At 42.1% G+C, this 17,945-nt stretch overlaps 1 protein-coding gene across 4 annotated transcripts in view; it reads left to right on the forward strand.

Moving 5' to 3' along the window:
- Positions 1-17,945, forward strand: part of SORCS1 (sortilin related VPS10 domain containing receptor 1) — a gene marked incomplete at its 3' end in the record, with an annotated part of 485,219 nt that overhangs the window by 171,484 nt on the left and 295,790 nt on the right. For all 4 annotated transcript variants that reach the window (XM_080641532.1, XM_080641530.1, XM_080641531.1 and 1 more), the window contains exon 2: positions 728-795. In XM_080641532.1, the coding sequence (XP_080497658.1) occupies positions 728-795 (68 nt within the window). The remainder of the gene's footprint in view (positions 1-727; positions 796-17,945) is intronic.

Below are 17,945 nucleotides of genomic sequence, written 5' to 3' on the forward strand. Positions count from 1 at the left end.
CCTTAAGTTTGGAATCATAATCTTATATCCTGTTTCTTATGGAGGGCTCCCCAAATTCCATAGGCTTCAGGACCCCGTACAACATAGAGTGGAGTCTGTTAAAATGCTGTGGCTTAGCCCATGGGTCTTCTTCCATCTAATGGCTTTCCCCAATTTTGGGAGATGAGAAGAAACTGATAGGTGAGCCAGGCCTGCAGAGAAGAAAGGGAAGGAACTAACATTTAAGAACCTCATGCTAAACCAGGATAACTTGCATTTCTTACCTAATTGATCTCCTCACAGCAACCCTTTCTGGGGGATAGCATAGTGAGATTCCGAGAAGCTAAATAACCTGGATTCCGAGAAGCTAAGTAACCTGTCTGTGTGCTTCTAGGACCTTCCATTCTCCAAACCATCAGCTCAGTGGCTATCTTGCAGGATGCATATTTCAGAGCTTTGCCAATCTTCCCAGAAAGTGTTAAGCCCACCAGGGTAAGAAAGGTCTGGGATGTTCAGGTAACTTGCTGTGGGAGTGGAAGGGAGAAAGTTGGGGAAGGGATTAGCCTTGGGCAGTTTCATGGAAGGCACTGGCAAATCCTTTCCCAGTCAGCATAAGGGAATGCAGTAACAATTCATTCAATTATGTTAAGCGCCCATTAAAGGAATCCTAAACCCTCCCTTGGGCCATTTCGCTTCTGTGAGATTGTAATTGTTTGAGACTAACCATGATTTCTTCTTTTGCCTTCAGGTGATTCTCATTTTGACAAAGCTCTATGACTATAACCTGGGGAGCATCACTGAGAGCTCACTTTGGAGGTAAGTAGATAAACGGAGCTAATTATTGCTTTGTTACTTAATCATGCCCACCACTGCTCTCCCCCACCCCCTTTTTCCCAGGTGAGAAGGTGAGAAGATCTCTGGTTATTTTACCCTTCCTTCCTCTGCTCTCAGTTCCTGTAGGCCATGGTTGGAGTTTATCTGCAGGCAGGCCAGATCCTTACTTCTTTATACAATCCTCCTTTTGGTCACAGTCAGATCTTTGTGCTAAACTGTTCATTAGGTTGTCCTTATGAGTTTTGGTCCCCACAGTTCTCACTGATCTGTGAGCTTAATGCAGTGGTCAGCAAACTGCGGCTCGCGAGCCACATACTCTGGCTTAATGGAGCAGTCTGTGTCATGGGCCCATACCTGAACCAGTAGAACACTGCTTCTGATTGGTCAGTCCTGGGTCTTCTGATAATCTCTGAACTTGCGAGAGGACGAAAACTACCCCAGAGAGAATATGCTGGGATCACTGGCTTGGGGTCAAGCCCGAGTCTGTTCTAGATGCTGGAGGGGCAAGTCCCTAAGGGAGAGTCGAGCCCCTAGCTGGGGATTCTTGGCTTCATGCAGGAAAGAATTCAAAATGTGAGCCAGACAAGAGGTTAAAGCAGAAGCAAGTATATTGAGTAGAGAGGAGAAGCAGGAAAAGCCACTCCATAGACAGAGTGATGAACTCTCCTCACAAGAGAAGGAAGAGAGACGCCAACTCTCTCTAGAGATTGAGTTTATATCTATTTGTAGTTCCTGTGGAAAATTACTGGGATGAGGAAATAGAGCATGGATACGTTGGGGTTAAGGTTTTCTTTACAAGGTCTGTTTTATGATCTGCTTTCCCTTTAGGGTATGGGTAAACCATAAGGTATGAGTGAGGAGCTATTAATCGATCTTTGCTGGAAGTTTCTTTGTTCTAGAGGCGCCTTGCCGTCTGCTTGCATCTCAGGTCAGCCCAGTTCCATGTCAGGCAGCAGGTAACAGGCCCCTGACTTAACTTTGTTTGACTTCAGTTAATTTATATAGTTCTCATGCACTCTCCTAAATTATTCTGATTTGTCAGTGTCCTTATCATAACAATGGTTAACTTCTGATATCACTTTTGATCACCATCCCCAAAACACACACACACACACACACACACACACACACACACACACACACACATAATAGGAATGGCTACACTAAGAGGGGAATGGTTTTGTTAATATAAGAAACATTCAAAGGTGAAGAATCTGTGTGTGTGCGTTTGAGCTGGGAAGCAGAATCTCAAAGAACTGAGAGAATGGCAGGTTATTTTGTGTGTGTGTGTGTTGTTTTTTTTTTAAACCTGGTTTTATACCTTATAATCAAAGGAGAAGTAAGTGGGTTCCATGAAATCCATTGGTGATAGATTAGAGAGGTGGGGTGGGGGGGTGGGGGGGATGCAAAGCTGGGAAACCTCTGAGATTAGATAAAAAGTGAAATGATAGTCACATGCTTCTTTTACATATGGCAACCCAAGTCAATTGTTCTCACCTCAGGAGGACTCTAGCAGACCAAGGAGAAGGATAGATTCTGTTCTTTTACTTGTTGTCAGGCATTAAGGTCATTGAACTCCTCCCCCAACTAAGGAGGTCAATTATGCAGAGTTTATACCATCAGGACATTTTGTAACTGAATTAAAATGTGGGAAGTTTGGGAGAGCCTCAAAAAGTAGCGTTATTTAAAGCATTAAGAGCCTGACACCTGCTGTATTGTTTAAATTCAGTCCCCGTTCATCAGAATCTCAGCGACTCCGAGTAAGCTTATGCTTCGTTGATAGATTTCTCTAATGTATTTAAATATATGAAAGTAAATGCCAGCTTTTATACTGCAGTGCACCTGCCACATAAAGTGTAGTCGGCATATTAGAAAATTAAAAGGTGTGCAATTCTGTCTCTGTGGGACAGGCTTTTAGCAGCTATAACTCTCCACCTGAGCAGTGGGAAGGGCATGCCGGAGGGACGTGAGGAGCAGTTTGTCCTAGACAACGGAAGCGCATGTTCAAGGGCTCCTTTCTCTCTCGGGGCGCATTGTTACCTATGCCCCAGTCAGGGAAGAATGTACTTTTCTGATCTTAAGGGAGGAGGATATAAAAATGACATAATATTTCAGTAATATTAGGCCTTCCTTCTGTGGGAGCAACCCCAGGATTTTAAGATTGGATGAGTGTGGCAAGAATGACCCACTGACTTTTCAATCTTAGAATCAATTTCACTAAAGGATATATATATATATATATATATATATATATATATACACACAAATATATATATGTGTATATATGTATATACACATTTATATATATACACCCATATGTACAGACACACATAATATACCCACGTGTTTTTATTTTTCTAACATACCCACAATAGTCATTTGCCATGTATGTCATATGTGGCAAATGACTACTGTGGGTATTCTCCACTATTAGAACTACTTATTACAATGCTTTGATAGATGAGCACAGGCCTCAATGAAAATATAGTTTAGAAAAGAAAAAAGAGAAGAAGGAATAATATTTAGAATACTCACAAGTGCTTCAGTAGAGCTTGCATTTTCAGGCAGCTCACGATGCCCAGCTGGTCTTTGGGGAACCACTTTGGGGGTGCTCATATAGAGGAGACATGTGACAGGCCTGGGTGGGTCAAGGATGGGAATCGGGACTAGAGCTCCTCGCGTTTCTAGTCACCTAGTGCAGCCTTCCTTGAAGGACAGCAGACTGGTAGTACTGACTCATTTTTCTCCCACACCAGCTGTACTTTCTTCTCAGAATACCTGCCTATGCCCCAAATCAGGGGGCTTGGTAGAGGCACATGGCACCCCAGCACTGCGTGCAAGACTTAGCACATAGATGATGCTCACTAAGTATCTGTTTTTGAACAGACCAGTGAACACTACAATTCTCTCTCTTCTGCATGGTCATCAATATGTTATTCTGTTTCTCACTCATTTATTCAACATAGATGAATTGTTGAACTCCTTTAGTCTTAAGGTTCTGTCCAGGAGAGGGAACGTGGGTGGGTACATCGATAACAGCATATAGGCTTTGTCCTCCAGGTGTTCTTGTTTAGGGCCAAGGTCTATGGACAGTTAAAGCGAGAGAGGTCCGTGAACTTGCACATAACTTGCCATATGTCATTGTATGGGAAAGGTACTTAAGCAGCCACCCAGAACTGCCAGATCCCAGAAGGAGACAAATCTAATATAAAAACTAAAAACTGTCATACAACCATACGTGTTGTGACAAAAATGTAAGTGTCGTTTCTTTACTTTGCTCATGTGTATATTTTCACTTCTCAGCTAGACTTTAAGCCCTTAAACACAGCACTTTGCTGGTTTAAGGATAATAGCAACAAAGCCGCTAATAATGACAACAATGATAGAAACTAGCTTTTATTGAATAATCACTATGTCTCAGGCATGATGCTGAGCGCTAGATATGCATCCTCTCAATTTACTTTTACAGTGTATTCAGTGTCACACAGTTAGTAATAGCCCACACAGTTACAAGGATGCTAGTTAATAAATTTTAATCATTTCACTGCTCTTCTGTCATCTGGAGTCCTATCTGCCTTATGGTTGATCATTCCATACCTAAGCAAGTAAGCAAATAAAATGTTAAACTTTTTTAAAACTGATGTTAGAAAGAGAGAGAGAAACATCGATTAGTTGTTCCACTTATTTATGCATTCATTGATTGCTTCTTGTATGTGCCCTGAATGGGATCCAACCTGCAATCTTGGTGTATAGGGACAATGTTCTAACCAACTGAGCTACCTGGCCAGGGCCGTGCAAATAAAATTTTAGTCTTATATGCATCTGTTTTTCAAAGAGCTATGACATTCTGAGCAGCATTTGCCCTATTCTTGAAAAATACCAGGCCATGGGAAATGGCTTCTTGTTCAACAAATAGATACGTGCACTTTTCAATTGAGCCCTTATTCTTCACAACTCTGACCAGCTGAATCATTAGCAGGGGGCAAGTGGCAAATGCCTCTGGGGTGTTAGAATAGGAGAGAGACCAAGAGGTGGCTGACCTTGTGGTGAAAGTCCTAGGTCTTTTGACCTCACTGGGTCAATGAGCCCCGGATGGCAGAGTGAGAGGCCGCTGTACTGAATGAATGAGCTTTCACTCCCTGTTGGACTTGTCATTGATTACACCTTAATCCTGGAGCATGTTGTTGATTTGGTTTTGTGTTGTGCTGCGGTTCACTCGGGGGAGTCAACCTGAGAAGGAAGGAGTATGAGCCAACACAGAACAATGAACCCCTCAGAATCTTCTCCACCTTACAGTGGATTAAGCTTTGAGATTTGGTAGAGCTAGTGGTTTAACCATATTGAAGCAAGATCAGCTTTAGGGCTGAGATAAATAAAACATCAAAATCTGGATACAGTATTTGTGAGTAGAAATATATTCATCCTTTTCCAGTCTGGTGCCAGGGTAATCAGCGAGGTGCTGACAAGAGTCTTAGCTGGTGAAAAAGCCCTAGGCAATTCTGGAAGGCCCAAAGCGTGCTGTCTTAAAGGGGTACACAACTGCAGTGCCTCTCTGTGACAGAGCCTGCCTGACACAGCTGACTTCTTTTCCATTTCAGTGGTGTCTTATTTTCAGGTCCACATGAAACGCACACAGTCTCCTGAGCAGATCTCCAACATTACGCACTAGTCAAACAGCAGTTCTTGCTCTCGGTGGGACAAAGGAACATAGAGTTCAAGTAGAGAGAGCGGGTTAGGTTGTCTGTTTGATTCTGCACTGGGAGCCAGACCTGTGTCCTTATCCCAGGAGTCACTTTGTCCCATTCTGGGTGTGACACACGGTAATTTATTGAGACATGTCCTAGTGGAGTGTTTGTGGAGAGAATGGCATGGCTTTGGCCAGTGTTCTCTGGGGAGTACCCAAGGTTCAGGCTGACAGAAGCTGACCTGAAGTCGGTGACTGCCAGCCCCGTGGTGGTTCCCATTAGCTAGTGATCTATTTTCCCCTTCCTATTCCTCATCCAGGGAAAAGCAAAGGGCAGCTCTGGACAGATTGTTAATCCCTGCCCTAAAGGAAATTTTGCTATGAAACCCAGCTTTCTGTCAACTCTGAAAACAAGGATAGAACAGAAATACCCACCCTGAAAAAGGAAGAGAATAAAGCTAGAGTAGGGTCATTTCCCTGCAGGAGAATTGTTCGTGTTACACAGCCTTTTATTCATCCGGTGCTTCCAAATGTTTTCTGCAGCCCTGGTGGCCCCCGGAGACCCACATCCCCAGCAGGATGAGGAGGTGCTTTGGATCTGGTCCTTTGGATTCTGTCAAGCATTATAACTCTCTCTCCCATCTCCATAACTGTGTCACATGGAGCACCTTGTTTCCTGGAATTACACATTTACTTTATTAAACCTTATTGCTATTTTTAGAAAATAGAATGTATGCCTATTATGATGAGCCAAACAATGAAGAGACAATAACAACAAAAAAGTGAATAGAATCTTAATTCCCACTCAGATCCGGCTTCCCCAAGGGGTGTGATGCTTAGAGTTTTGGGCTGTTCATATCCTTATGACCCGACTTGAAAATGCCAACAGATATATACTTATATCAGGGTCACATTTGTGTGTGAGAAAATAGGAGTAACTATTCATAGGACTCTGACGACCTGCTTATTTCACTTAATGAGTCACTGGTGCCTGTCCAGAGGAATACATTAAAAAAAATGGGCCAGGTCTATGAGCATCAAATAGTGTGGATGTTGTGTACTGAACTAAACGATTGCACACGTGATTAACTTCTGCAGCACTTCAGGTGTCCTCAGGGCTTTTTTATCCTCATAACAACCCTGTAGATCGGGCAGTACCAGTAGCCCAGGTTTACGTAAAATATCAGAGAAATGAGGCTTAGGAAAAGTAAGGAATGTGCCCCATGGTCACACGGCAGTAAGCTGGCAGAGCTGCTTCCCAGGCGTGTTCTCTTAATGCCTGTGCTACACTGCCTCTCCATTATCTTTTAAATGAATCTTTAGCTAATTTCCGTTCACATTAGAGTGTTGCTTAAAAACGAATGTCATGTGGAGCCCGTTTGAATCAATCCTGAGCACAGCACACTGTGCTGTCACCAGAGAATTAACTTCAGGCAGGGGGATAGGGGACACTGTTGAGACCAGGCTCAGCTGTGATCAGTGACCACGGAGTCATGCATGTCACCAAAGCTGGCATCCAGGGAGAGGCTTTTCCCTTTGTATCACAGGACAAGGGGGAATGCAAGTAGCATTAGTAGAGAATTTTAGAAAACCCTGTTTCTTCTTTCAGGTGAAGTTTCCGAGACACTGTTCATCCATGAATCAAGCCAGGGCACATTCAGCTCTGTTCTCCTCTTTCCAAAGGGAAATGGTGTGCCGGAGAGTTATTCCTCAGCACAGCTTTATTTCTTTCTCCTGCTGGGATGTATTAGCAAGGTCATCACCTTTGCTTTATTGGTTTCAAACAATCTGTGATTGTGGAGGATTATGACTTCTTAGCTAAGCTTGCAGAAGCCAGAAGCCGGGAATGCAATCAATTCATGAAAGGCACAGGACTTATTTTATTTTTCTTTTAAAAAATGTATATATTTTTTCTGCCAGCATTTCTGGGGACTAAGACTTAAAAAAAAAAAAAAAAACATTTGAAAAGAATTGATCTTTGAATGTCCTGCTTTATCACGCCTTTCAAATAAGAACACTGAGTCAGGCCAGTGTGAACTTAGCTTTGACTCCTTGAGTTTGAAAGAAATAAGATGACTTCACAAAAGTCTGTCTTTTCCCATCCCCAACCCTGACCCACATTAATTGGGAAATGTGTACTCATTGCACTGTGCCAAACACGTACCTTTTAATGCTATTGGGGACTTGGATTAGCCATTCCTACAGGTTGATAAATAAGTTCTCTTTGTGGAGGGGCAAAGAGATTTTTGATCTGAAAACTCTTAGCACTTGATTACTATTTATTGGGATATCAGGTTTTTGTTTTTGTTTTTTACTTACATTGCCATCATTTTCCAACTTTCTGGGTCACCCTTTCTCCATTTGTTATTGTCATTCTCCTTGTTGAGAATCTATCGCTTCTAACCTCTAAGGAGTATGAACCAGGAGGTCACGGTTTGATTCCTGGTGGGTCGAAGCATATGCCCAGGTTGTGAACTCATTCCCCAGTGTGGGGTGTGCAGGAGGCAGCCAATCAATCATTCTCTCTCCTCATTGATGTTTTTATCTCTCTATCCCTCTCCCTTGCTCTCTGAAATCAATTTAAAAAAAAATGAGTGTCGGAATTTAAACTCCACTCTTCCTTCTACATTGCACGAGAAAGTTCCTCTTTCTGGGTTACAGAAAGCAATCCCAATGACTGTCTCTTAAAAATTTAACAAACAAATGTTATAACATGGAGACTATCCTTTTCCTAGGCTCCAGTGAGTCCCAGCCTGTAATAGCCTTGGCAGGCAGACTTTTGCTGACAACAAGTGCTTCTAATGCGTGTTGCACTCTTGATGGAAGTCTGGCCTTGGAGTTCCCCTTCTTGGCAACTCTGCAGAAGTCAGAGGCCGATGCTCAGATGCTGAGATGACATATGAATCTGTGCACTCTGCTTGTACTCACCACTTTTTAAATTTGGGTTAGTTTTTTAGTATCTATAAAACTATAAGACTCTTGCCTGGCCAACGTGGCTCAGTGGTTGAGCATCGACCTATGAACCAGGAGGTCATGGTTTGATTCCCCTTCAGGGCATATGCCCGGGTTGCAGGGTTGATCCCCAGTAGGGGGCATGCAGGAGGCAGCCAATCAATATTCTCTTTCCTCATTGATGTTTCTGTCTTTCCCTATCCCTTCCTTCCTAAAATCAATACATTTAAAAAAAAAAAATCCAAAAACTGAAAGACTCTTGCACAAAAGGACCATGCTTACTTATTCATTGGTCAGTCAAAGCACATGATACAATTGCTCCTTCAATCACCAGGAAGCATGTAGGTTGAGGAAGGTGGGCAATGAAGTCAGCTACTATCAGTGCTCCAGGCAACAGGGAACAGCTGAGGTGGCTGTTTCCATGCAGCCCTGATTAGCTCAAGTTCACTAGCCACTATGACATCCTGAGCTACAGCAAATTGCCACCTTTGCTCTTAGGTCTGAATTTATTCATGTTCCTCTGTTACAGAATTACCAGGCGGCCAAAAAATACGCGGAGTACAGGAAAAACCCATTTATTTTCAGATGTTTAACATGTACCTGTACAGTGACTCCGTGGAGACTGTTTCTCTCCAAATCCTGAGCAAGCCAATATGGAGGAAGCTTTCTGTTTACACACTTTGGTTTCTTGGTCCCGCAAATATGGGGTGGGACTTCCGGACCTTTCATGGGCTTTGCAAAAAGCTCCAGGTGTTGGGATGGGGGCCGTGACACCACACCTAAAGGCCTGGCCTGGTGCCAGTACTGATAACCCCGTCTGGGCATTGTTCATGGTTTATGGTCTCTGTAAAATGGGAGTACTTAGGTAAACTGGTCTTGTAAGACCAGATTGTGGAGAAAGGGGCGGTGATTTAATTATAGGCTATCAAGACTGTACATTAGGTTACTGGCACAGATTCAGATTGCTAGCTCCCCAAAAATGTCTCCTTTTCCCCATCACCTCATCTTCCCCAGGTATAACTCCGTAGGATATATTCAGACTGAAATTTAGGGCCAGTTCTTATTCCAAAGACCCATTGTAGCAGGGCAAAGATCAAGGTGCAGTTAAAATGGCAAACATCAAGATGATGGGTGTGTGGTGTGTTAAACCCTTGAAATAGGCCTTGTAGAAAGAGAGAGCAGACCAAGATTGTGGATTTTGATTCCTCTTCCCTCCACTTCCTAGGCCTGTTTTCTTCATTGATATGACACTTCCAGGGGTCCTCAAACTATGGCCCGCGGGCCACATGCGGCCCGCCGGGTGCCGCTGCCTGTCCTGCTTAGCAGCAGACTCGTCCCGGGCCTGCAGTGCGCATAGGAATTTGTTCATAGTTTTTTTTTTAAACTATAGTCCGGCCCTCCAACGGTCTGAGGGACAGTGAACTGGCCCCCTGTTTAAAAAGTTTGAGGATCCCTGCGAGACCATCAGTAGTTCCTTATACCCACCCACTGAAATAAAACTGGCCTTCCTTTTCTTGTGGATTCTTTATCTTTATGGAATAAATATTGTTGAGTTGGTTACTTAATCTATTCAAAGCTTAGTTAATGTTATTCTCTCTGATCCCATTTTCTTCATCTGGTAAATTGGACCAATAATACTTTAGCATTTCAGATTCAAGGGAGCACACATATGCTAATTTAAGATTAGATTGAGGGTCCATTGTATTAACTGAGGGCAGACACTAATAAAAAACAAGGTGGTCCCAAAGAACTACTAGTGTTTTGTCAGGGTAGGGTAGTGCTCTGCCATATCTGAGAAGTCTACTGTTTTGATTTTCCACAGTGCTATTATAGCTGAGGCTTGCATTATATTCAAGAACATTTTTTTTTCAGTTAATATTTCCTATTAAGGGAATGGAGATATAACTTTTCCTCCGGGGATAGGGAGAAACTTATCATCAAGACCACATTTGATCTGTGGAATAAATCAGTGGATCCTTGAACAATATCTTTGCTTTCAACTTTCCAGTATCCATGAAAACCTAATTGCCCATAAGTACATCTCATATAGATTTATGTTCAGGAGAAATGTATGTGAAGCCTCAGATACATAGTGGGTTAATGCTGGGGTTCTTGTTCCAGCATTAAGAAGGGTTCAGCAATCTGGAAAAAGGCTGTGCATAGATTAAGTAGGAGTCCAGAGACGAAAGATAATTTTGAAAGGCATTGGGGGTAAGAGGAGCCTAGCTGAAGGAACTAAGTTCTAGTTCTCCTTGTCTCAGGACCCCTTGCTTTTTATTGACACAAATTGTCCTAAGGCAAGGTGGAGATATACATTTCAAAGACCAGGGTTTCAGTACATAAGCATTGTCAGATTGGGGAATAGCCTATGGCTGTTCAGGTGTTTGGCCAACAGGAAGCAATAACATGTAGATTAAGAAGCCCTGAGCTGTCCGGCAGCAAACAATCATCCTATTCAGGTTTGAGGGAAATGCCTTTAGCCATTCCAACAGGTGATAACATATGTGACTCAGCCCTTGTTGAGTCCCCAAGTTCCATCAACCTTTTGATGAAACTCTTGCAATTATGACATGCTGGAATTGGCTTCCGGCAGTGGGTCTCATTAAATATAAGTTTCCTCTATTCATAGCATTTTCCATACATTCTTCCTTTCTTTGTGCCTGAAAGGGCTGGTATTGATCCACCAAAAATGTACTGGGGTTAAGAGAAAGCCTGCTCTTAGGTCGGCTAACAGAAATCTAAGCTCCTGTCTTGTACTTGAGTGTCTCTTCACTACATTTCATCTCAGTTTTGTGCTGTTTGCTGGGTATAAGATCTGAGCAAGCGGGTTAGTAACCATCCTGTAGTTTTGCCTAATAAAATCATGCAACTAGTACTCACAAGGTATCTCTTATAACTCAAGTAGAAATAGGATGGAAAAGACTCAGGGACGTCCTTGTTAGTTCTTATGTCACAACTGATGGCTTGGGGCCAAGTTGAAAGTTAGAAAAAAGGGGAACTGAAATGTTCATCAGTTAATCAGTATTTAAGAATAGTTAGCTTCCTGCACTGTGCTGCAAAGATCACTTTTGCATATTTTCAGGAGGTACAAAAGAATAGTTAGCATTCAAATGTGCCCTAATCAGAGGGTGATAAGGGGTTTGTATTCAAAAGAATGAAGTGTACAGGCTGCCAGTCCTTAAAATTTAATTCTGAAATTTCTAAGTACTTTCTAGAAATGTTAGAAATTCTAAATGAAAATTGAATGGTTCATCAACTTGAATTTTCCTCAAACTCTTGCAAATATGATTAAAATATTACATCCACTGGACAGATCGTTGCTTTGTTGAGTTTTATGCGAAGTGAACAGTATGTGCTGTGCATGTCTGAGAGTTGGTGTGAGCCCATCTTGTTGCAGTCTGAGCACTGCCGCTAATTGTGGGATCTTAGACAAACTGTTTTATTTCATAGAGTCTTGGGCTCCTCAATTATAAGAAGGCAAGTGTGTACTAGAGGGGCTCTGATTTTCAACCTAGCTTTTACATTCCATATTTCTAAGAACGTTGCCCCCGATATTTGCCTTGCTTGAAGCAGATGTCCTCATACATTTTAGAATTGTAATAGGAAACATTAGTACCCCTAATCCTCCTAGGATGTTTTTTCTTAATGTACACAGCAAAACTCTTGAGTAGATGATTAGAGGTGGACAGAGACAGGTAACACGCTGTGGTTTTGCAGGTTAGGAAGCCTGGTTTTCATGGCCACTGACACAGAGAAACCATGCCCCAGGTTGAAATAATAGAAACTGGAGAATTACATTGACTAAGTTAACTTCTGTCTTTGAACCTTGATTTTCATCTCATATATTGGGGATAATGATAATTCCATCAATCAAGTTACTATAAAGAATAAATTTAAAAATTTAAGAACTTGTCTGGCACATTTTAAGTTATAAGAGATAGAAACTTAACTGAAACTCAGGCCTTCTGGTTGCAAAAGGAAAAGAGTTGCTATTGTTTACTGAAAAGCCTCTGTGAGCCTCAGTTTCCTCATCTGTAAAATGGTATTCCAAAAATTCTTTCTTTACTTAAGGTTGCTACAACTGTCTGATAACCAGATATCAAGATGGTCCATGTGCTCCGTAGGTTGTAAAGTGCCCTGTGGGTGTTAGTTATCTTTAGTTGGGAGTGGAAACTGGAAGAACTTGACCTTTGTGCTTTCCTCCAACAGGGTGGGGGACACTCTGGATGCATCTGTCCAGTCATTGTAGCTCACCAGATAAAGGACTCCTTGAAAGTGTTTAGTTTGCAAATGTTTGCCTTGTAGCATGGGAGCAGAGAACAGTGCCTGCCACATCATGAGTTCTCAATACCTATCTCTTTAATGAAATAGTGAATTAATAAGTCACTGATTTTATTTTACTTTATGTTCTATTGATCATATGCCTGGCAGTGTATTAAGTATATTTTATAGTCAGGGGCTCTTAATCCTGGGCACATTAGAATCTCCTGGGGAGCTTTTAAAAATATTATACGTGTGGCCCCCACTGAAAACTGATTGAATCAGAATCTCTGTGACTGAGCCCAGAAATAGGTAGTTTAAAAGCTACCCAAGTGACTTTCATGTGTGAGGGACATAGAATCAATAAACTCTTGATCCATTGTTTTCCTGGGGTTTGCTTGACTGGGCTGCTTGCTAATGTTGCCAATTACTTCTGGGTCCAGCTTTCAGGGAACATGCTCTCCCATTGTGTCATTTGTCATAGCTTAAGTCTTCTACATCGTCAAGGATGCAAAGTCATCATCCACATTAACAGTGTAATCTCTTCTGCATTTGGTCCTGAAGAAACACAGTTGTGATGTCCATGTAAATCATAAACTTAGACCTCTTTGTCACGTGAAAGAAAACATGTAAATCAGGATGGAACTGATATGTTGTAAATTGCTGAGGCTTGGGTCTCAGACTGGTTTCAGAATCACAACTATTGGTAATTGCTCTATGAAACGAGGAGGCAGGGCCTGCAAGGTGGTGTGAATTGGAGGCTAATTCCTATTTGTTTGGATTGCAACTCTGTTGGCACAAACAAGCTAAAAATTGCCACCTTGAAGGTGCTTCTGATTATAAGGAGGGAAGATCAGATGAGCTCACTTTGCCTGTTTGTTGAGGATGTCTTCAGAACAAAACCTGTCTGGATTCTTTGGAATTGTTGCCTTTTTTTAAAGATGGTTAACATTTTCATTCTTCTTTAGTTCCTGAGTCCCATGAAAGTGTGATTTTGTGCAAGGAGCAGACATCAGTCAAACTGCACATGTATGGTGCGGGCTAAGGGGAAAGATCACTATCACTCTAAGGCGACAACATGTACCTTTGCTTTGTCACCTAGTGACCCAGTGACACAGTGAAATAACAACTCAAGGTCCCAGTAATAACACAGGTGACAGGAGGCTGTGAGATGCTTCAAGGAAGGGTGATTAGATGCCAAATGAATGGTATCCAGGGAGCTATCAGCAGCCAAATGTGAAGCTATTTTCACTCATGGCAGTGATTTCTACTCTGTTTTGGGGTATCTCCAGGTATTTCAAAAATGTCATACAATTCTCCAAAATAATAATATACTTGTAGAGCATATAAATACTATAGTATATGTTGAGCATGGAGGTGGTGAAAATTTGCATCATGTCACTGCTGCAGAATGAGGGATCATCAGGTGGACAGCTGATCTGCTTGATGCATCATTCCCCATAAGGACACCCCCAGAGCACAACTGTTAGTGTCCCCAAGCCTCCTGGGACCATGCATGTCTTTGACTATCCCTGCTGCTCTGGAAGAATCTGATCCCCCCTTCCCCCTCTGCCCCAGACATTTTCCCTATCTCACTGGCAAATGCCCCCGGATTTGTGGTGCATTTATCTCCGACCACCCTTTTGTTTCTCTTTTTGTTCTTCCCTTTGATTCCAGAAGTGTTTTTAAAATAATGGATAGCAGTTAATAAACAGCCTGGCGGGCAGGATAAAATGAACAGTGGTGTGCTCATTGTGATAGACTGTGCTGTCTGCAGATAATTTACCAGGGCAGAGTGCTGGCATACACAGCCCCACAAGAAGGAATTATCCCTGATCTTAAACCAAAATCATTCTCGAACATTTCCATTATTCATAAGGCGTGAGCCATGCAAACTGCAGGAGGCTGTCCTGTGATGATGCCTCTGAGCTGGTGGGTCTCCGGTTCAGGAATCAGAAACAAGCAAACATCTGTATTTGCGCATTTGGGGAAATTGCCAACTTTCAGAGAAAGAACTTTACACTGGAGTCCAGCAGGAGAAGACAGAGTTTTCTGCTCTTATTACTGAATCTTTCCCCTGTCCCTTTCTGTGCTCTCCCTGACGAGTTCTGGGACCCTGCTCTTGTAACTGCTTTTAGCTCCATTACGTGGAATGTATTTCATTACTTTTCTGTCTTGCCTCTGCTGTCAACCCTTTGATGGTAGGACAAGGTTTCTTTGTATGTCCCTCACCCACAGAAGTGCCTGGCACATTAGGTAAGCTCATTAAAATTAATTAAATTAATGACTGAGTGACCAAATGAATAAAGATCCAAAAGAATATTTCTGGGATTCTCTAGGTAGGATCTAAGTCAAACCTCCTCCCATATGTTATTGAACCCTCAGGGTCTGCCAGGAGAGGAAGGGCAGGGCGAGGATTTCCACCTATAATTTGTGGCGATCCTAAGGTCACAGTATCTGCATTCATATGCCTCATAGGTGTCACAGTTCAGCTCTAGGACATTCTGATGGTGACGCTCCTTTGAAACTGGCTCAGGTTATCTATCCTTTCTTTGGAAGGCAGATTTCCTACAGAATGTTGTTGGTTACTACAGCTTTTGAGCAGGTGTGGTTTGTAGAGGAGGTCGTTGGAGGCTTCCTAGATTTTTGACAGAAATTGCACTTAGGAACCTTTGCCTGACAGTGTGATTTAAACAAGTAACACCCACAAAAGTCAAGAACCATATGATTCCGCTCATATGTGAGATAAAAACTGAAAGCAACAAATGAACAAACAAGATACACAAAACTCATAGACACAGAACAGCCTGGTGGCTACCAGAGGGAAGGAGGGTGTGGGGTAGTAAAGGGTAAAGAGGGTCAAATAGATAAAAACAGAAGGAGACTAGACCTTGGGTACAATATAGACATCATGTATCATAGAATTGTACACTTGAAACCTATAGAATTTTTTTAACCATTGTCACCCCAATAAATGTAACTTTAAGACACACGTGCGCGCGCGCACGCACCCACCCACCCCCCACCCCCCCCCCCCACACACACACACACAATGTGACTCCTAAGAACCACTATGTCTTCCCAGATTCTATTAAGAAAAAACAAAACAGCCCTGGCTGGGTGAGTTGGTTGGTAGGAGTGTCATCCAGTACATCAAAAAGTTGTGGGTTAGATTCCAGGGCATTGCACGTACAGGAGGCAACTGATCGATGTTTCTCCCATTTATGTTTCTGTTGCTCTCAAAAGAAAAAAAAAAGTAAGAAAGAAAAACAAACATATCCTTGGGTGAGGATTAAAAAGCGAAAAGCATAAAACAAGATGTAGCTGATTGAAGCACGTGCAACACAGACAGCGCTCTCCTGCGTGGGTGTCATGCCTGTGAGCTGCTGTTTTCTTTAATACAAGGACAGTCATTTGTAATGAGATGCACTAATGCACACTTAATGCATAAACCTACACACGCCAGCTTCTGCATATTCCCAGCGGCAAAATGAGGCAAGGCCAGCGGAGGGTTCCGCAAACAATTTGTATTCTGATATACGGCAGCCCTGCCACTTGCTTTGCAGGGTAAGCTGTGACTGTTGACTCGCAGCAGAATCACTGCTAGGAGTGACCTTTCCTGGCAATTTTCTAGCCAATAGGTCTTAACCCTTTAATTAATTCATTTGCTTAAGCAAAAGGGGGGCCTTCCCAGTCCTTCTCTCTGTGCAATCGCTCATTTGACACCATACTCAAAAATTATTAGTTCGGGAATTTTAATGACTGCGCATCATTTATTTTCATTTATCTGGTTGGGATCTCAACAATGGAGTGTTCTGATGATTCTGTGTGTGAGTGCGCATATGTGGATGCATAGACCCTCACCAGTGTGTGTATATTAAAACCTTGCTGATGGTTCTTAAAATTTAGTCAAGAACAGAAGCTTCAGTGACAAAGTTTGATTTTCCGTATATTCAGGATATTAAAGCAAGGGAAGGAAAATGAACCAGAGAGCCTGCAATACAGCCTTTCTTGGATGATCTGCTTTTTTCAGACACGGATTAGGGCGATGGAGTGTCTCACTGAGGCTTCACTATTGGAGACAGGAAGGCATGGAAAGAGACAGAGCCGTTCCTTTTACGATAAGGCCCTCTTCCTCAGGAGGAAAGGTAAACACAAGCCCTACCATGTGGACCTCACTTTTCCCAAATGGGCCGGTTCACATCTTTTTCTAGTCTACTACCCCAGGCCTTTTTCTTCCTTCTTTATTATTTGAATTTTTCTGTTAATGCCCACAGGGAGACCTCTATATAATGTATAGTGAAAAGCAGATGGAAAAAGATGAACAGTTGAGATTTTAGAAATCTTTTGTTCTGGAAAAATTCATTCTCTTCTGGTCTTCCCTATAACCCCCTTTCAAGTCCCTGGTGTAAGGTAAGCTACCCTTGAACATGAAGAGCTCTGACTTCTCACCTGTGAGGGTCTGCACCTTTCCTGTGGATGTTTTAACGTGTCTCGTCATCAGCATACATACTTTAATAGCATTCTTTAGTTGCATGTAACTGCAAGTAAAAAACAAATAGTCTTAACTTTTCCTATAAAATTACATGTATATGCAAACATTCTCACTGGGGAAAAACATGTGACAGATATAGGAAGTTTATTTGCTAAGGAAAAAAAGTAAGAAAAGGTAGACATGAGGGGTGGGTAGGAGAAAACTGTGAACTCGCCTCCCGTGTGTTTGGGGCAGCCTTCATTTTCCTACCTCTTTTTTGCCTCCTCCCATGAGATTGGACTACCTCTCCCCATAGACATTTTTGGAAGAATGGTTATGGTTGACCTAATATCTTACTACTATTAGAATTATTTATTGATTCTCTTTCTTCAGGGTTAACTGTTAGATTTGACAGTCTATTTGTGTATCCTGTCTTTTTTCCTAATGTTTTGTTATATTAATTTTAATCATATGAGATTATAATTTTTGACCATTTTTAAACTACAAAATGGTTCAATCTAATAATAATAATAGTAGTGATACATATTAAAACTTTATCATTTGTTCAGCATGTCACACAGACCATCTCATTTAATTCTCATAGTATCCACTCCAGAAATTACCTTTTTTAATCCCCACTTTCAGATGAAACACTTGAGGCTCAGAAAGGTAAAGTGACTATTATATTAAAAGGCTGGTAAGGAGGAAGCCAGTATTAAAAAGTCTGTTCTCTTTGACTTTGGAGCTTTCAGTTTAAGGGAC

Source organism: Plecotus auritus (genome assembly GCF_963455305.1).
Source record: "Plecotus auritus genome assembly, chromosome: 9".
NCBI classification, from domain to species: domain Eukaryota; kingdom Metazoa; phylum Chordata; class Mammalia; order Chiroptera; family Vespertilionidae; genus Plecotus; species Plecotus auritus.